The sequence below is a fragment of the Typha latifolia genome, chromosome 3 (assembly GCF_019914945.1).
Source record: "Typha latifolia isolate L0001 chromosome 3, TyphaL0001v2, whole genome shotgun sequence".
Taxonomy (NCBI): Eukaryota; Viridiplantae; Streptophyta; class Magnoliopsida; order Poales; family Typhaceae; genus Typha; species Typha latifolia.
This window is the reverse complement of record NC_133088.1, coordinates 2,540,837-2,560,095: the sequence shown is the minus strand read 5'-3', so window position 1 is coordinate 2,560,095 and position 19,259 is coordinate 2,540,837. Positions and strand designations below refer to the sequence as shown.

The following is a 19,259-nucleotide window of genomic DNA, read 5'->3' as shown; positions in this document are numbered from 1 at the left end:
GTGCATTCACAGGTAAATCAAAGTGCTTTATTCTTGAAGAGCAGAGTAGCACAATTGAGCTGCATCTTATTCTTACACAAAGTTCTGAATCTAAATAGTCCAATTTCTAGAGACAAGTTAATCTGAACAATGGCAGCAGCCCAGCACTACACTTGGTACAACAGAACATTAGAATTAAATGAGGTTAACACCTCAATTGTAAGTTAAACACATCACCGGCAATCAACAGATTGTGGCTGAAATAATCAGAGCGACCTGGTAGTATACAACAGTAATTCCTGCATTGCTATTTACTCGACATGCACGGTGCATTGGCCCCGCCTTACCCTCTTTCGCTTCTCATCTTCTGATGACTAGAAGACAGAAAGGGAAAGGGAAATATCAGATGTGGTCGAATGAGAAGATCTAAAGCATTAGGATGGCAGTACAGTTAGTGACTACAGCTCACCTGCTGTACAAGGAAATGGGGGACTTGAACCCTTTTGGAGCCATCTGCTAAACGTTTGCATGGCAAAATATTTTCAGCAGCACTAAACTCATTGAGAACCTGCAAAAAGTTTGAAAATTCGGTTATGAGAATTGACAGTTCAAGTTCCACATATGGCAGGGATAGCTCAAATGTAAGTGCTCTAAGTTAAACTCCAAGAATAAAACAGATAGGCCCAAGATATGCTAGCATTTGATTGTCAAATGATTTTTCATCAGGAGCATGGGCAAAGGCATTTAGCATATAAGATTGGATGAACTCAGCTAAGAAATACTATGAATCTAGATTTTTTTTTAACAAAGTTTCTTGTGCTCGATTGATTTCCTTCTCTTATGTGATGAAAAGCACCTGCAGGTAATTAATCCTAACATATTAATGCTCTTTTTTCAGATTATAAATGGAGCAAGTGTTATTTAATATTTTCAATGCCAATCCAATTTATTTATACATTGTTATTGTAAATGTCTAAATGATAAGCCTTCAGTGCATTGCTCATTAGCAGAAACTACCAAAGCATGAATTATGTAATTAAATTCAATAAAAAAACACCATCTTATGCTATTCAAGTCTAAGCATCAGTACCTGGTTCCTAATGGCTCCGATCAGCATTTCTTGGCATCCAGAAGCATGCACATTCTCCAAATTAGGACACTGGAGCAGTAATCTTTCTGCAGAAAATTTCACAGCATTATGAGTAATAATGCTGCTTTTTTTTCACACTCAAGTCTAAGGAGATGCACTAACAGACCTGGATGTAGATTTGTACAAGAGTTGAGATTGAGATCGTTAAGTTCTGGACAGTTCAAGTATAAGGCCTGCAGTGGACAAAAGTTAACCCAAGAACAAATAATAGCTACAGAAAAGCATAAGGATAGAAGTTTGTATTGTGTATTTACATCTAAGCCAGAACAGCCCCACAAACTGAGCTTCTTCAAATAACCATGTTTTATAATTAGCTTTTGGTAAATTGGCTGAGGCTTTGTCATGGGCTTCTGACACCATTTAAGTTCTTTACTTCCTTCACTAATATGTGATTTGTCTTCTTCAGGTTGAGAAGTAACAACACAAATACTCATCCCACAGTCTATAAGCTGAAGAAGTGGCAATTGAGCTGTGGCGAATTGGATTCCACCTGGAAAATTGTGAGGTAAAGACGAAAATTATGCAGTGCATTCTTAAGAAGAAATGGAAGAACAAGAACTATTAGTGACTTTTCCTACTGCATTACTTGGGGCATAAGCAACAGTGGAACAGCTAGGATCTGATGCTTACTTGAAGTAATGTTAGGACAAAGAGCAAGGAGGAGTCTGGATAAAGATTGAGGGAACACATTGCATATCATTCCAATTCCACTATCAGTTATGCTCGATCTGAATTTACAAGCAATGCATGGGGTGAGTTTAACTGGCAATCGCAATTGATATAATGATAAATTTTGATTTAGCAGTTTAGTCATCATATCCAGATATTAATGCAAGGAATTTTGCAGTTTGTGTTCATAAATGCAAACAAGACATACCCGCTTAAGTCAAGCAACTCCAAACTCTGATAAGATGAAACTATAGCAGCCACAGCTGCATCAGTGATTTTCGAACCTAGAACCAATGACAACATTCGCAGGGACCTGAACAAGCCAAAAGAACTTTGTTAAGGACCTAATGCTAGTTCCTCAAGATTGCTGTAGACAGTATGGACATATCGCATAAAGGTCTATGAATTCAATTCCCAGATTGCAAAGGATGAACAAAGCGAACACTTGTGCATATGGAAAAAATGAGTACCTCAGGTTAGCGCTTGCTAGAGCAAGCACAGCTTCATTGCAAAGCCGAATTGATGCTATATGTGTGTTTCTTAATCTCGGGCAGGTACGGCCCAGACTATCCATCATTGTAACAATATCCGTGGAGTCATTTTCTTGTCGAGTAAAATCAAGAGAAATCTCTTTCAGGTTAGGACAGTTGATAACCTATAAGGAATAAATGAAATTAAGATAGGAAAAAACAACAACTTGCTCTTTGATCGGATGGAGAAAAACCATAATAATGAACAAAAATAGTTACCGATTTTGACAGACAATAAAGATCTGACAGCCACAATGTTGACAAGCTTGAAGAACAGAGATTGAGAAAACCAAGATTTGTGCATCCCTCAACTTTCAGAATGGAAAGACTACGCTTCTCCCCAACAAATCGGCATAATTCATCCCTGCAAGTCAAAAGCCCATTAAGGAGCAAAGAAAAACATATTTGAAATATTGTTTTGACACGTTGCTTTATATTCATAAATAGAATCACTGAAGATACATAGTAAACACCTTATATTATAAGGTGAAATACCAAATTGCAAAGAAAAATTAGTTAGTGTTTTGTCTAAAAATCAAGAAGTCCATACCAATAAATATAGTGAAAGACATTATCTAGCTAATATCTTGCCCTAAAAATTAAGAGTACAATAAGCAGGTGTGAAAAAACCCAGTAAGTGATTGGCATACCCAGTCATCCGATTTACTGCACTGTCGGCAATACTGATCTCAAAGGCTTCTAAGCTAGGGCATGAAAATGCAACACAAGCTAGCATAGTAGCATCAACATCACTGCATTTCAGTAGAAACAACACATGCATTAGAACACATCCAATTTTTTAACCAGATCAGCACTTCTACCCAACTTCATCAGATATTGTACAGCAGATAAAGGCATGTGGGGATGGGATCAACATTTTTGACCACTTATTACTTGTTTTCTTTCACATCAGTTGGATAAAAGTAAAGGATCCAACAGGTAAGTGATAGAATAATGTATGTATACAAGAACCTCATTATATGTGTGTTGTAGACGCAGAAAAATATTGTGAAAAAGGTGAAAGAAAATGAATTGTGAAAAAACCTAAATATGGTGCAAATAAATAATCTTTCAAGATAAATCATCGTAAAATCCAATGTTTAGAACTGGAAAATGTATTAAAAATCAACAAAATCATTGATCTAGCACTCCTTGTAAGGAGCCACGCAGAATATAACATCTAAGCTCAAATGATCAAAGGCCTTGGTGATCTGAAGACCCTTGTTAGGGTTGAGCTGTAAAAACATCAAACCCCAGATCCAAATAGATATCTTGGAACTGAGACTAAAAAGAAAAGAAAAAACAGCCCTGCAACTAGCAATCACATCCAAGTTAAACCCACAAGAAGCCTGATCCATACTTCTGTTATTTACAGCAACCAAATCCAACACAAACGACGGATCTGTGCTTAAATGCTTAAAGCATGTAACTTACGTGATCACTCTTCTTTCAAGTAGAGCAGATCTTGCAGACTAGGAACAGCATTTCTTTCAAAAATCATCAAAGTCTAGATCCAAAAGGAAGAGATCAGAAGCAGGAACCTAACTCCTTTCATTTGTATAAAAGAGTCGTAAATTTAATTAGATCGCTTAAAACATTTGATCTTTTTATTTCAAAATTCTTAGTTCATTTCAGTACTTCGGCCCACCAACCAAATCCTCCTTCACACTTCCCGGATCGAGAAGAAAGCCCTAACCTTTCCATCCTTAGACTGAGCCTCGCCAAACCAGCACACTTATGGAGCACCGATCCCACGAACCCGATCTGCGACCTCGGCGAAACCCTAAGTCTAAGCTCCTCCGCCGACCTCCACACCCTCTTCACACACTCCCTCCACCCCTTACACACCGCCGCCGCCCCCATGAGCTCCTTCGGAGAAAGCCGCCTCAACACCTCGGCCAGGCACGCGAGCGGCACAATCCCATCACCGACTAAGACGACCTCTTCCGCCTCCTCCGCCTCCAGCTGCGCTTCCAAGAGCGGCGTGGCGAGCACCGCCAAATCCGCGACCTCAACTGGAGGCGCCGGAGAGGCGCGGTCGTCGTCGAAGGAGAGAGCGCGGCGGAGGTCGGAGCGAGGGGGGAGGGGTTGACCGTCGGTGGAGGGGCAGACGTGGCCCTTCTTGGGGAGGCCGCAGCGACCACAGTTGTAGCTGCCGCGCTTCTTTTGGGGAGCGCGATTCGCCGCGGCGGCGGCGACGCCGGAGATGGTGGAGGAATCAGGTAGCATAGAGCTAGGATTAGGGTTAGGATTTGCGAGCGGGGAGAGAGAGAGAGAGAGAGAAGGCGACGAGAAATGGAGTTGGATGGAAGAAATAGGAGGAGAGGAAATGGATTCGGGTGGTAGGGTTTGTCGGAAAAGCGGGGCGGGAGATTAGACTTGGTTTCGCGCCATTCCTTCACGTGCAAGTACGGGGTGGATTGGAGGGAAAAAAAAGACATGTAAATTACGAAATGCACCTCGCGTAGTCGTTGTGGGATCGTGCGTGTTGGTTATTTAATCGGAAAAATAAAACGAAAATAAAAAGGATAACTTTTGCATATCACCACCTCAATTTTATGTATATCTGTAACGCTATTCTCAAACATGAAATATGTCAAAAAAACAAGGAGAGCATTACAATTAAGCTAAAATTTATGTGCTGATTTGCAAAATCTCAATAAAAAATGGAGCATCACAATTTCTTCCCTTTTTAATTTTTAACGTTTTATTTATTACTAGAAAATTAATAGGACATAAAACATGGTGAACCAAATCTTAGCCAGGATCCATAACTGAGGTAAGCAGTGATTTTGGGCTTCAAACGTGTTAGATTTGATGGAGTTCATACTTAGATATAGGAGTATAGGACCACGTCGCTTAGGCCTATGTTAGTTTGAGGCTAAACCTCAAACTTAATTAGTTGATTTTATTTTAAGTCTTAATTTTATAGAGAGTAAATTTGATTAGATATAAAAAGAATAAAAATATGTTTAGTTATTTAACTGGATTAAGAGTCTCTGAATTAATTAAGATGGGTCCCTAAATTCGAAGTAAAAAAAGCCTTAGACTTCGATTATATTTTTCATATGTTACGCTATTATGTACATCGTGATGTGGATCATCAAAAAGAAGATGCAGCTAACAACATCCACGTGTGATAGAATGTAATTAATTAGATAATTTAAAATTCAACTGGGTCAATCTATGTGGGTCGGGCGGTTGTCACATAATTATAACTACTGCGTTAATACATATCTGATTGCGTGACTAAATTACTCTGCACGAGATCGGCTTCGGACAGAATTCTAAACCTCCCAAGTGGTTAAAGTGTGTGACTTAATCTCTGTATTATTGTTTTCAATTTTTTTATACGATATTGCAGTCAATTTTGCTATAACAACTGAAACAATCTCAAACTTCGGAGTGCTCACAAAATGACAAAATGAAGGCTCGTTAGCTTTATATATATATATATACGTGCTAATGAATGAAACACATACAACAAACACTTAAGGTATAACAATGGAATTAATCCATCTAAAGTGACAGCCCAGAGTCCTCATCCTCTTCGAGAGTGCTGGTGTAAACAAAGAAGACTGACCAGATGAGACCAAAAACACCAAACAAAATCCAACCCAAGAGATTGTTGCTCAGCCCCAAGCTCAGCCCAGTCCCCTCCGTGCTCATCCTCTCGTCCACCAACGCCAAAACCGGGTTCGATACGCTCATCACACTAGCCGCGGCCAATAACGCCGCCCCCGTGCGCTTACCGGCGACCCCCGTCGATCTCTTCTTGTCCTTCTCACAGCACTTCACCCTTCCACCGTTTGCTACGCGAGGCAATCCTGTAACACCTGTTTTTATAAATGCTTTTAGTGTATATTATATAAACCACGACGATAAAATAAGTAGGAATTACCTGAGACAGGAGAGGAGGAGGAGGCGGCGGCCGCCGGAACCTTACCGGCCGCGCTGGCTCTGAAGATGGTTGAAGTTGCTGCGGCGGCATTGACGGCGGCCATGATTTAGGGTTTAGAGAGGGACTGAAGCTTGATCGGCTAGGTGCTACATAGGAGGGGGAGGTGGGAATTGAGATCTTAAAAAGGATAGTTTCATGGTTAATATTAGATTTTTTCTTTTTTGGTAACGTTGAGGGTGGATATGGAGTATCCACGACACGAGAAATATTTGGAGCCCAGTGGTTGGATAGAGCGTGGTTGGCCTTGCTTCCATGCCTCATCCTCTCAACCAACCATTGCCTCCCACGTTGACAGGAGATCTACCTGGATGCATAGATTCTCGTAGATCTATAACTCCAGAGCTCATCAAATATCAAAGGATCCGGTTGGATTGCTGCAGTCCCATAAATAAATATACGGATGGCTCATCCAATTTCCACACCATATTTATTTCTATGAGTATATATAATTCTTTTTAGTTTAGCTTGATTTTAATTTCTCTCGTCTGTAAAGCTTTATAAAGCTCTATTTATTTTGAGTTCAAAGACCCCTAATATTTTTAAGTAATAAAATATCTTTTTATCCTTTTAATATTTAATACAGTTCACTTTCTAAAAAATTAAAATTAAAAAATAAAATTTTCTTGTTCTCTATTATTGTAAGCATGTAGCATTCTTCTATTTATACTAATAATAATAAATGCTATAATTTTACTACCACATGTCTACTGTTTTTTAATTAATAGAGAGCTCTTATTTATAATTTTTTTTATAAATTAGTTAAATCATAAATCACAACGGACCAAAACAAATGTGTATATATAAAAAAATATGCTCATAAACATTTAAATATATAACCTTCAGATATATACTCTTTAAAACTTTATTTTGGGCATTCAAGTTAGAGAATTAGCCAACTAAATCGAGGAAAAATAATATGTGAATGCTAGCTGGGATGTTTGGTTTTTAAAACATTATTTGGGGCACTATATATCTTAATAACCTCAAGTTACCTTTGACTTCGTATTACTATGTCATGTCCAATTGCATTGCATGCATCTTGCATCATCTTTATATTGTACAAATGTTATCGATTTAAGCGAGACACTGCAAAATTCCCATCGATCTCAAATCAAAATACATCATGCATGCATTATCTTACATGCTTATTACTACAAAGAGAAAATTAATTAAAAATAAATAAATTTCATAGTGTTAATATATACTTTGCTGTTGAGACACCACCTTACAGCAGTAAAGAACAAACAGATATGAAATTAATGCATAAATATGCATGCTATTTTATAATCCACATAATAATATATTATATGAAATAATGTGATAAAAATTTTATGATACGTGCCAATCTTGAGTGCATGAATCCGTTTAATTTTCTCTCTCTCTCTCTCTCTCTCTAACCCACTTTTTAATCTTAATTAACGCTAATCACATTACCTAAACCAAGCAATGGCCCCGCTTAAAAAACTTTTCCACTGGACCCCACCTCAAGAAGCAACACGTGGCAAGAGGGCGAGGGGCTACAACCATAACCTAGCCCCCTGACGCGCACGTTAGCAGCGGCACAGGTCGATTCTTGAAGACACGTTGTTTTGGCCGAGCACGCCAAAACCCTCCTCGTTCCGTGCTCTCCCTACTTTTCTCTCTCTCTCTCTCTTCTCTCTCTCTCTCTCTCTCTCTCTCTCTCTCTCTCAGTCTCTTATTCTATTCGATTCTCTTTTCCTGCTCTTCCTCTTCCCCTCTCCTCTCTGCTCTCTCTCCGTCTCGCTCTACTCGTCGCCGTTCGATCCTTCCTCCCACTCCCCTCTCGGATACCCACTGCCCCCTTTTCCCCGAATCCACCCTCTCCCACCTTCGCTGCTCCCCTGTTGCCGCCCTTGAAAAGATCCAATCTTTCCTATTTTTTCCTACCCAGATCCCCGCTTCCCCATCCTTTCCTCACGTTCTCTTTCGATCAATGCGGCCTCAGGGGCCAAAGGGGATGGCTTTGGGCGGCGCCCCGCGTCAGAGATTGCTCGCATGCAGGGCAGCTTGCTAACGTGCGCGGTCACGACGCACGAGTTGGGATGGCGAGCGGCGAGCCGGCGGCGGCGCTAGGGGTCACGATGGCGGTGATGGTGAAGCGAGAGGTTATCGCGGCGTGTATGACGTGCCCGCTCTGCAAGAAGCTGCTCCGGAATGCCACCACCGTATCGGAGTGTCTACACACGTGTGAGCCTCTTGTTTCACTTCCTCCGATCGAAATCTTGCATCTTTTGAAGGTTTCGCGATGTTGGTCGGTCTTTGATTTGATTTCTGGACGTGAATTCCTCGTGGAGTGGAAATCTGAGATTTTTACGTAATTTTCGGTGTTATGATACTGGTGGACGTTGTTGTTCGATTCCGCGATCTGGGTTCTTCGGATTTCTCAGTTTTTTACGAGATTGATGCGAGGGTAATATTTAGAAAATTCAAAAGTTGGCGTTGCTTGAGCTTTGGTTCTTTCCCCTTTGGCATGCGGCGCTGTAATCGAATGAATAATTGGATATTTTTATATCAATGTTGTCTTCTTCCTCCCCTGCTGCCATGGCTCCATGATGTAGGGGAGATTCGTCGGCGATGGCATGTAAATAAAGGTGGTAGCTTTATCTGTTTTATTCAGATCCAAGGTTAATTTACTAAACCTCTCTATTGCAATCACTAATCAGGTGAAGCAATTTGAAGTCTAGTTTTCTCTGCCACATGGCTCCGATTTTGCATGATATTTAAGTGGTCGACTGTTCAAGTAACAGCCGTAGGTTTATATATCGCTTTTCCTGAACGAAGTAAATATTTGCACAGTTTTGGTTAATGGTCTTGATTCTCCTCGTCCTTTTGAAATACGGAGAACAGTAGTTATAACTTATAACTGTGCTTGCGCTGATACTGATTTATTTATATATTTGTCCCTTATGTCTGACATTTTGTTTTATCACTGCGATTGGTCTATTTCCATAATCTCATCACACTCATCAGCTTAGTTTCTCTATATTCCTTGTTTAGTTTCAGATGTATGTTCATCGATTATTTAATTATTTATTTGTGTTGTATGTATAAATCTCTGCATGATCGTGAACTATTTCGTGCATCTTTTTTTCTTTCATGATCTAGTTTGCAATAACTTTTATTCTTTGGTGGCCTCCCTTGTTTCTGCAAAATTGCAGATTGTCACTGCATTGGTGCTATAGTAGGACAATGGATAAGTAGACAACCATATTGTTACTTGAGTTATGAATGAGAAATATATGAATTTTGATCTTTATATCCTTTAAGCAGTTTGCAGAAAGTGCATATTTGAGAAGCTTTCTGATGAGGAGGTAGACTGCTGTCCAGTTTGCAATATTGATCTGGGTTGTGCTCCATTGGAGAAGCTCAGGTAAACTTCTTTTTCTCATGACCATATGGTCTTTTATTAGAAGGTACTCTTTAATCTAGTTATCTTTTGATTACTATCTATTCAGTTGTCCTCAGTAACCTACTTATTAGCATCTTGTACTAAGGAAAACTAGGTTACTGTGGAACTCTGTGGCTCTGTGGTACTGGTAGGTTCTTTTGCCTCTTCGATACTATTGAAAGCTGTGAAGGTAGAAAGAGATTACTTTTAGGAATTAAAAGCATATGCCTAGCTAATGTTTAAAATAGGATTAGAGGAAATAGAATACATCAGAAAAACAATGATCTGAGAGAATGTGACGATGATAATTTCCTTCTTGTGAATTCAATTTTCTTGTTTTGCAAAATGTTTGTTAGTCTTTTTGATCATTTTGAAACGATAGTGGGATTACCCTAGATTGGGTTGAAGGAGAAGAGAAGAGAGAGGAGAGAAGAAGAGTGGTGAGAAATATTTTGTATTTCACACTTGATCAAAGAGGGGTTGACCCCTATTTATACAAAGTCACCATGAAATAAGATAATTAAATAATATTTAAATCTAATAACTCTAATACCCCCCTCAAACTCAAAGTGGATCATAAACCGAGAGTTTGCCAACTAAATGCGCAAAGCGCGGAAGGGGAAGAGACTTTGTGAAAAAATCGGCAATCTGCTCCTCAGTGCTGAGGTGATGGAGCGAAATGATGCCAGCTCGATATTGCTGCCGAGTGTAGTGCATATCGACTTCAATGTGTTTCGTCCTCATAAAAAATAGGATTTTCAGCGAGCTTTTTAGCACTATCATTGTCGACATGAAGATGAGTTGGGATGAGTAAGAAAACACCCATATCACTAAGGAGACGACGGAGCCAAACAATCTCCTTAGTTGCCGCACACATAGCACGATATTCTGACTCAGTACTAGAGAGAGACACCACATTCTATTTCTTGCTACGCCAAAAAATCAGAGAATCTCCTAGAAAAATGCAGAAGCTAGTAGTAGACTTCCGATCAGACTTGTCATCAGCATAATCTGCATTGCAATAAGCTCACAGAACCAAGATGGAAGTCGATGGCATGAAAAGAGAGTGAGTGATGGTGCCACGAAGGTATCGAAGAATACGTATAAGAGTAGCATAATGAGTAGATCGAGGAGCCTGCATGAACTGAGTGATAAGACCAATTGCATGAGAGATATCAGGTTGAGTAATGGTCAGGTAGACAAGTGCCCCAACTAGTTGACGATATCTAGTCGGATCTGGAAGAAACTGATCGTCATCGGGCTAAAGCTTCACATGGAGCTCAACTGGGGTAGCAGCGGGACGAGTGTCAGTGATAGTAGCACGACTAAGAATGTCTGTAATATAATTCTGCTGGGATAGCAAAAGACCATGGGATGACTGAGCAATTTTGATACCCAGAAAGTACCGAAGAGGACCAATGTTCTTCATCTCAAACTGACTCTAAAGATGCTGCTGAAGGGAGCGGATCCCGGTTGAGTCATCTCCGATGATAATCATATCATCAACATACAGAAGGAGGATGACCCAACCCTGCGCAAAAGACCGTAGAAACATAGATGGCTCAGAGGAGCTCTCCCGAAATTCGTAGGCTATGAGAACACTACGAAAATGATCAAACCAGGCACGAGGGGCCTGCTTGAGCCCATAGATAGCTCGCCGCAATCGACAGATGTGATCTGGAGGAAGAGGGAAACCGGGTGGAGGGTCCATGTATACCTCCTCGTCAAGAAGGCCATGAAGAAACACATTCTTCACATTCATCTGATGTAAAGGCCACTGACGACTGGAAGCAACAGCTAGAAGAGTGCGGACAGAAGTTATCCGGGCAACTGGAGCAAAAGTCTTCTCATAATCGATCCCGTATTCTTGAGTAAAACCCCGAGCAACCAGACGAGCTCTGTACCTAGCAATGGATCCATTAGGTCGATATTTGACCTTGAATATCTATTTGCAGCTGACAGGCACAATGTCTGGTGGGCAAGGGACAACATCCTAAGTATGCATCTGCTGAAGGGCCTGAAGCTCATCTGCCATGGCCTGCTGCCACTCTGGAACCTGGACTGCCTCATGATAGGACCTAGGCTGAGGGGTGGAGTGGATGGCTGCAAGAAAAGTGTGAAACTGGGGGGAGTATGTAGCGGAAGATATCAGAAAGCCATACCAGTCAGGAGGGCGATGCTCACGCTTTGGGTAACGATGAGCGGGCGTAGGAGCCGTCACAGTAGAGAATAGGACGATCGGAGAGATACTACCAGGAGTGGGGGGCTCATTTGTGGGAGGAGGACAGGACCTGCGAGTATAGAAGTAGGGCAAAGTCGTCATGGGAGGGGAGTTACTCCTCTGAGGGGGCTGGGAACTCAGCAAGAGAGCGGTCCGGTGGAGCAGAAAGAACTAGTAGTAAAGGCGTGTCGATGGGTAGAGAAATTTGAGGCATGTGAGATATTAATGGTGGGGCTGAACCAAACACCTCAGAGGGGATGGAGGATAGGCTAGGAGTAGGGAGATCTAGAAAAGATAAATCCGATGGAGCTAAGGTATCAGTGGTAAAGAAATGTATCCCTTCTAGAAAAGTGACATGGTGCGATATCCTAAGACGATGAGTAGAATTGTCATAGCAACGATAGCCTTTATGCTAAGGACTATATCATAGAAAGACACACTTAGCTGCCCTAGGGGATAACTTGTTACGTTCACCCGGAGGAAGAAGAACAAAATATGTGCACCCAAAAACACAAAGATGACCATACAAAGAGAAGTACCATAAAGACGATTGTATGGAGTCAAACCATCAAGGACAGATGATGGAGTTCGATTGATGAGATAGAGAGCAGTAAGAAGGGCCTCAGCCCAATAAGAACGAGGAATAGAAGCCTCAAAGAGAAGAGCTCGAGTGGTCTCAAGAAGATGACGATGTTTTCGTTCGACAACTCCATTATGAGCAGGAGTATAGGGACACGACTGCTGAGGTAGAGTACCGGCAGAAGCATGAATGGAACGAAACTCAGAGAAAAGATACTCACAAGCGCCATCGGATCGGAAGATCTTAATAGACCGACCAAACTGAGTACGAACCATAGAAGAGAAATCACGATAAATTTGACACACTTCAGAGCGCTGACGCATAAGGTAAATCCAAGTGAAACGAGAAAAATCATCAATGAAACACACATAGTAGATAAAACCAAGACCCGAAGGGAGTGGAGCGGGTCCCCAAATATCAGAGTGCACAAGGTGAAAAAGGGAATCAGAGATATTCGTACTAAGAGGAAACGGAAGGGCCCGGTGTTTTGCCAACCTGCAGCCAGTACAAGGGGACAAACAAGAAAAATGACCACTACCTAAATATCCAAACCAGGACAAGGTCTTGAGATGCTGACTCGATACATGACCTAGACGCCGATGCCACAAGTTTGAAAGAGAGAAAGGAGTGACTGGACAAGCACTGGGACGAGGTGATGGAAGGTGAAGCTGATCCAGGTAATAAAGCCCGTGTATCCGACTACTGATCCCAATCCTCTGGCCTGTAGATGGGTCCTGCACAACACAAGAAGTAGAAGAGAAGGATACAGTGTAACCAGAGTCAAAAAACTGAGTAATAGAAATAAGACTCATGGTTAGGCCGGGGACAAGCCAAACATCAGATAAAATAAGACGACTCGTGAGATCCGTGGTAGGAGTAATGTAACCAATATGAGAGATAGGGTAATGGGTCCCATCAGTTGTATGAACATGAGGAAGAGTGATAGGGGCAGAGGTGAGGCTAGTAAAAATGGAAGGGACACTAGTCATATGATGTGAGGTGCCAGAATAAAAAATCCAGGGCTTAGTCATACCAGAGACAACAGATGCAGAAGTAGAGGCACCAGTGAAGCTGACAGCTCCATGAATAAGTTGCTGAATCTGCTAGAGTTGCGCACAGCTGAAGGTGAGATTGCTGGAGTGATCAGATAGACTAATATTTGGTGCAGCGGTAGAGGAAGCTAAGTGACGACTCCTGTCCTTACTTGATCCCCCTTTGCTAGAATGGGAAACAATCTCAGGATGAAGTCAATAGCAGCGACCGGCAAGATGACCAGGACGACCACAATGAGTGCATATAGGATGCAATGAGTGATCTCGTCCAGGCACATGAGTGACGCGAGCAGCAGTCGAAATATCAGGCGTGACTGATATAGGAGTAAGAGCAATACCAAGCACACTCTCTATGGCTACAAAAGGTGGTGTAAGGCGCCGTCTAAGCTCAGCCTGTAACTCAGCTATGGCACTGTCCAGGCTTGGCAGAGTGGAGCGATGCAATAAATGACTAGTCAGATCCCCAAATTCCGGACAAAGAGCATTTAGAAAATCCATCAGATGATCCTCGTCATGGTGGCGCTGAGTGGACATCGAGTCAGAGGGGTGGCTGAAAATGGGCTCCATAGACGTAAGCTCACGCCATATGTCAGACATGCGGGCGTAAAAGTCCTAGATAGAGAGCTGACCCTGTCTGACCTCCTGAGCATCGCGACGGAGCTGAAAGCGACGCATCAGACTCGACTGAACAAATCGACGACTAAGATGAGCCCAAATGGCCTGAGCAGAAGACAAGGTCTGAAGCTGAGGTCGAAACGATCGATCAACCTGCAAGATGAGGTAGGTGCAAACCTCCATGTCACATAGCTCCCACTCATCACACTCCGAAGACGGAACCTCCGACTGAACAACCTTGGGTGTGTCAGACTCAGTAGAGGTCACAGTGGTGGTCTGAATGATAGTGCGAGGGGGAGCACATCCCGTAGAGATGCCGTCAATGTGCCCGAGAAGATGTTGCCCGCGGAGGACTGTCTCAATAAAAGATGCCCATGTGATCTAATCCCGCTCGGTGACAAGTAGAAAACCGACTAATGATACACTCTCACGACCGACCGGAACATAAGATGCTATTGGAAGGAACGACAATTGATCAGCCACCTTGAGAGTGATGTAAGATTTTCCACTTTGCTCGCTCAAGTTTTTCGTCGAACATGTGAGCGGAAAGTTTTGAATAGAACAGCAGAAGGAGAGCTAAGAATACAATGAATTTTCGTCGAATACTTGGTGGGCAATAGGTGAAAATATAATGCTGCAGATGTAGAATCAAAGAACTGCAGAAAAAAGTGCTATGGAGGCATGGAACTTTCGTCGAACACTTAGTGGGCGCTAGCTAAAACAGTGGTGCCGAGCTGTCAGAATTAAAGGAGATGAAAGGCAGCTCGATCAAGAACAACAGCTTAAAGGGTGGTTGTTGCATTGTTGCTTCTGAACTAAGAAGAGGAAGGAAACTGATGCCTGTGCTGCTGAAAACAGAGGCAGCTGCGACTACCGTTGCTGCTGCAGTGGCTGTGGCTGCTGCAGTGGCTGTGGCTGCTGCAGTTGCTGCTGCACTTGCATGAACTCGCGAGGAAGAGTGGATGTGCTGCTGCTGCTGAAAATAGGGGCAGCTGCAGCTGTCGTTGTTGCTGCTGCTGTGGGGGCTGCGGCTGCTGCTGCAGTGGCTGTGGTGATGGAGGCTGCGGCAGTGGCTGCTGTAGCGTCAGCGAGCTCGAGGAGTGAGGCGGCAGCTCCCAAGCTCAACGATGGTGAAAAACGATTCAAGAGGGAGATGACTATTGGAGAGTGAGAGCTAGAGATCGGGACGCTCTGATACCATGAAACGATAGTGGGATTACCCTATATTGGGTTGAAGGAGAAGAGAGAGGAGAGAAGAAGAGTGGTGAGAAATATTTTGTATTTCACACTTGATCAAAGAGGGGTTGACCCCTATTTATACAAAGTCACCATGAAATAAGATAATTAGATAATATTTAAATCTAATAACTCTAATAATTTTTAGTGATGGTCTTTCTTGTGCCAACAACATATGGAACATAAATATCGTGTTCATGTAGCTTGGAAAAAAAGAAATTACTTGAATTGTATCATTTTGCATCATTATTCTACTAGTGCTTATTAGTTTCACATTTCATTTTGGACCATTCGCAGACCTGATCACAATCTACAAGATGTAAGGACAAAAATATTTCCTTTCAAAAGAAGGAAGGTTGAAGCTCCAGAAGTTGTCTCACCTATTATGTTGCCTATTAAAAGGAAAGAAAGGTCCCTCTCTTCATTGGTGGTGAATACTCCTCAAGTATCTACACAGACAAGCTTGACAGGCCGGCGAACAAAATCTGTTGCTCGAAGGGTTTCTGCTTTACGTGGCTTAGGTCCTATTATTAAAGAACCTGTGAAAAAGGAAAATGATACTATTGAAAAGCATGCCGATAACTCAAGCCCATCTGATACTCTGAGGAAAATGACTCAGACCAGAAGACAGGTGGAAAATTGCAACTTTGTTTCCTTTTTGTTGATTTTAGAGTTTAACAGTTTTAAGTTGCCTGTGTTCTTTGCGAACATGTTGGCACACTTATTAGTGTTGATTTTAGCTTACTTTGTAGTTGTCCTGCTGTTATTGTTCTCACGAAGTACATTTTGTTGGCCAACCTTGTCAGACTTCTTCAATTGCTGAGCCATCCAACCATCCTCTTAATAATGATATCGAGAATGGTGAGCACTTTTTGGATAAAACAGAGCTTTGGAAACCTTTGAATTGTCTTGTGGAAGCTGCAAACAGAACCAAGTCTTTGAAGTCCAGCCCCCGGAGTCCTGTTGTTAAGACGGAACAACTCAGTGGCTTTGATGGTGATGAACAACTTCAGAAAGCAAAGGTTAGGGAGCATCCACAGAAATTTAAAATTCAGCATGAAAAGAATGGTACTTCTTCCATGCCACCAATTGTCAAAAATAGAAGAGCAAGAGCACAAGGAATTAGCCGAAAAAGGAGAGAACCTGGTGGCTCAATCCATGCAATGCTCCACTCAGCATCAAGTCGACAAGATAGGAAGTTCAATCCTATATGGTTTTCATTAGTTGCCTCTTTTGACCAGTGAGTATCTTCTTTTCTGAAAGTTCAGCAGTAGTAACCTCTGGAGTATGTGCTTGATCTTTGTTGTATTCCCCAAAATGCTTTCAGGAAAGGAGATCCACCTTTGCCACAGATTCCTACAAACTATTTAAGGATTAAGTAAGTAATATTTTTTGCACTTCCTGATTAGGTTACAAATATTAGGGGCCTGTTTCACATTTGAAATTACAACTTTTTACCTTTTCTTCCCTCTTCCATGTCAGTTCAAATATATGTTACTGATTTTTATCTATATATTTTCATGGCATAATTGTGAGAGTATGAATTCCTTTTGGAATGTCCCTAACTGTTTTTTTCTCAGTACTGCATGAATATGTCATATATTATACATGGTTGATAAGAGTAGGTTCTATCCATAAATAAAATACTACATTTGCTTCTTCTACGTAATGTCGTATGCCTGCTTACTTTCAAGGTATCTAGGTAGTGTTTGTGAGCTTATACTTTCTAGTGGGCCTCTGAAATGAAGCTTTCTAGCTATACTATGTAGCTTGATAAGCTGTATGATAAGAAGCTCAGTGGTTATTCCTTTAGTGTTTGCCCACACAGTTGTAAATGACTTGAATATGTTGACCAATTCTGGTTATTATTGTGTAAACTTTCATGGTTTATAATATATTTTATTTCCCTCTGGGAGTGAATCTAATTCTGGTATAAATCTTTGGTGCGCACCTTGAAGATAAGTAGTTACTTTACAGGGGGCTTATATATGTTTTGTTTTTCTTTTGATGTTAGAGATGGTAATGTGCCTGCTTCCTTCATCATAAAGTACCTTGTGCAGAAGCTAAATCTTTCTAGTGAAGCTGAGGTGAGTTTCCAATTCCATTCTGCATCAATTATCCACTTAATAGATATTACTTCTTTAAATTGCAAAACTTAAAACTCTAAGTTAGTTGGAAATAAATGGTAATGCCTCGTGTTACTTTTTGTTACATCGTGTCTTAGTTTACTGGATTGAATCAAGCACCTGTATATAAAAAGTTATTGCAAACATATTAATTGACAGTGAAGAGTTATTATCTTCAACAAAGAAAATCATCTCGATCAACTTGTGTTTACTAAAGATAGGCGTTCCATTACACAGATACTACAATTCTTCCATGCATTTCTCTTTGTTTCACTATTGCTCATCACTGGTGTTTGTGCTATATTGTAATTGGCTTTCTGGAAGCTCCAAATTATATGAGCTTGCTTCCAAATCTGAGGACTATTGGTATCTTACTATATTTCATGTGGTTTCTGTGTTTAATTATGCCGTAGATATTTTCTTAAACTCCCTTGATAGGTTCCAACCCGACGGATGCAAGTTGGTTTAGTTTCGTGTTTGATTATGTTTTGGCTTGTTTTCTTTCTTGAGTGACTAGTCCGGTTGAAGGACTTTATATAGGCAATAAAGTATTTCCTTCTTCTATCTCAAGTTTAGCCAGGAGGCTAGGATTTGTGATCTCTTATCACATTATTCTTGCTGTGATATTGCTTGACAAGGCTCCGTTGGGTCGGATCCTATCATCCCTATTTGATTTTCTTTTTCCCCTTCGCATAGACTTAATCTTCAGTACAGACCTAACCTAACTTGTTTCCTGCTGCTTGCAATGTTCTGGTTTTTGCAGTGCTCATGCATGAGATCTGTAAAAAGAAAAAGCTAAATTACTCTTCATGTGTTGCGATATGCTTAGCCTTAGGCTTATAACAGTAAGAGTCAGAAATTACGTCAGTTGAGATGGCTGTTAAGTTGGTCACTGCCAATATAATTATGTCTTTACGAAGCTCAATCCTGTCATTTATCTTATATAAATATAGGTGGAAATTACATGTCGTGGTCAAACGGTGAGTCCCACACTGGCATTGCATTGCTTAACAGATCTGTGGCTGCGGTGGGGATCAACACAAAAGGTGCAAGCATCTGTCGGTACATCGGCGAAAGAGTTTGTCATGGTTCTAACCTATGGCCGGCCCAAGTCTTCGGTATCTTGATTTCCCTGCTGGCGATATCGTTTCAAGTTCCCCCTTACAATTCCAAGTGAAGATGCCATCATGCATGTTTAACCGTCGATGCTTTCAGAGGCAGTGAAAGGACTGCCTCGTAGCCTTAGGTGTTGCTATTCTCTCTCCGTTTAACTGGTCTTTGTGCAATTTATTGTAACCATTGCTGTAGCTCATCATGTTTCATTTCATTAAAATATGGTCTTGTTTATGTGTATTGCGAAGCAAATATAATGCTGTAATTGTTATTTACATTCAAACATCCATTGTAGCTTATGGAAATTCCATCATTTCTTTCTTCTTCGCTTGTACTTATCCCCATTTGATGATAAAATATTGCAGCATTTCCATTGATGGACACTCGTGAAAAGAAAAAGAAAGAAAAGCTTGAAGTTTGTACATAATTCAGCAATAGGTGTTTACTTATTATTATATATCGATTTAGGTTATTATAGTGTTTTATTATAAACCGGGTAACATAAAGATGGAGAAATTTTAGTAAAGTATTGAAATATTCTTTATAATATATAGATGGATGAAAAGAAGAGAGGAAGGAGAGCAAAAGAATTATTTAAATGGTTATTTGTGGATTAAA

General features: G+C 41.1%; 3 protein-coding genes across 6 annotated transcripts; 1 reads left to right on the top strand and 2 right to left on the bottom strand.

The window, feature by feature from the left end:
- Positions 1-5: 5 nt before the first annotated feature.
- LOC140784459 (F-box/LRR-repeat protein 17) lies at positions 6-4,678 on the bottom strand. Its single transcript, XM_073131878.1, has 11 exons — positions 4,025-4,678; positions 2,979-3,080; positions 2,548-2,692; positions 2,269-2,453; positions 2,007-2,111; positions 1,760-1,857; positions 1,384-1,619; positions 1,236-1,302; positions 1,070-1,155; positions 449-547; positions 6-353 (listed from the first exon to the last, which is right to left on the bottom strand). The coding sequence occupies exons 1-11, from the start codon at positions 4,555-4,557 to the stop codon at positions 291-293; spliced, it is 1,719 nt and encodes a 572-aa protein (XP_072987979.1). The 5' UTR covers positions 4,558-4,678; the 3' UTR covers positions 6-290.
- A 1,067-nt stretch (positions 4,679-5,745) lies between these two features.
- On the bottom strand, positions 5,746-6,542 carry LOC140784651 (photosystem II reaction center W protein, chloroplastic-like). Of its 3 annotated transcripts, none has more exons than XM_073132163.1 (2): positions 6,230-6,542; positions 5,746-6,155 (listed from the first exon to the last, which is right to left on the bottom strand). In XM_073132163.1, exons 1-2 carry the CDS (start codon positions 6,330-6,332, stop codon positions 5,848-5,850), a joined length of 411 nt encoding a protein of 136 aa, XP_072988264.1. In that variant the 5' UTR covers positions 6,333-6,542; the 3' UTR covers positions 5,746-5,847. The 3 variants fall into 3 exon arrangements, with proteins under 3 accessions (XP_072988264.1, XP_072988265.1, XP_072988263.1); XM_073132164.1 differs by having other exon boundaries at positions 5,746-6,164; positions 6,275-6,538; XM_073132162.1 differs by having other exon boundaries at positions 5,746-6,164; positions 6,230-6,496.
- Positions 6,543-7,894: 1,352 nt separating this feature from the next.
- LOC140785343 (E3 ubiquitin protein ligase DRIP2-like) lies at positions 7,895-18,967 on the top strand. 2 transcript variants are annotated; one of them, XM_073133212.1, is made up of 7 exons: positions 7,895-8,497; positions 9,581-9,680; positions 15,700-16,033; positions 16,209-16,642; positions 16,730-16,780; positions 17,417-17,489; positions 18,543-18,967. In XM_073133212.1, the coding sequence occupies exons 1-7, from the start codon at positions 8,353-8,355 to the stop codon at positions 18,621-18,623; spliced, it is 1,218 nt and encodes a 405-aa protein (XP_072989313.1). In that variant the 5' UTR covers positions 7,895-8,352; the 3' UTR covers positions 18,624-18,967. The 2 variants fall into 2 exon arrangements, with proteins under 2 accessions (XP_072989313.1, XP_072989312.1); XM_073133211.1 differs by having other exon boundaries at positions 7,928-8,497; positions 18,482-18,967.
- The last annotated feature ends 292 nt before the right edge of the window (positions 18,968-19,259 follow it).

Coding starts and splice junctions, on each gene's coding strand:
- LOC140784651 (XM_073132162.1), bottom strand. CDS start 6,332: ATGGCCGCCGTCAATGCCGCCGCAGCAACTTCAACCATCTTCAGAGCC. Junction 6,165..6,229: donor CTCCTCCTCTCCTGTCTCAG/GTAATTCCTACT, acceptor TTATAAAAACAG/GTGTTACAGGATTGCCTCGC.
- LOC140785343 (XM_073133211.1), top strand. CDS start 8,353: ATGGCGAGCGGCGAGCCGGCGGCGGCGCTAGGGGTCACGATGGCGGTG. Junction 8,498..9,580: donor ATCGGAGTGTCTACACACGT/GTGAGCCTCTTG, acceptor TCCTTTAAGCAG/TTTGCAGAAAGTGCATATTT. Junction 9,681..15,699: donor GCTCCATTGGAGAAGCTCAG/GTAAACTTCTTT, acceptor GACCATTCGCAG/ACCTGATCACAATCTACAAG.
- LOC140784459 (XM_073131878.1), bottom strand. CDS start 4,557: ATGCTACCTGATTCCTCCACCATCTCCGGCGTCGCCGCCGCCGCGGCG. Junction 2,454..2,547: donor TTTATTGTCTGTCAAAATCG/GTAACTATTTTT, acceptor TATTCCTTATAG/GTTATCAACTGTCCTAACCT. Junction 2,112..2,268: donor CTAGCAAGCGCTAACCTGAG/GTACTCATTTTT, acceptor TGGCTTGTTCAG/GTCCCTGCGAATGTTGTCAT.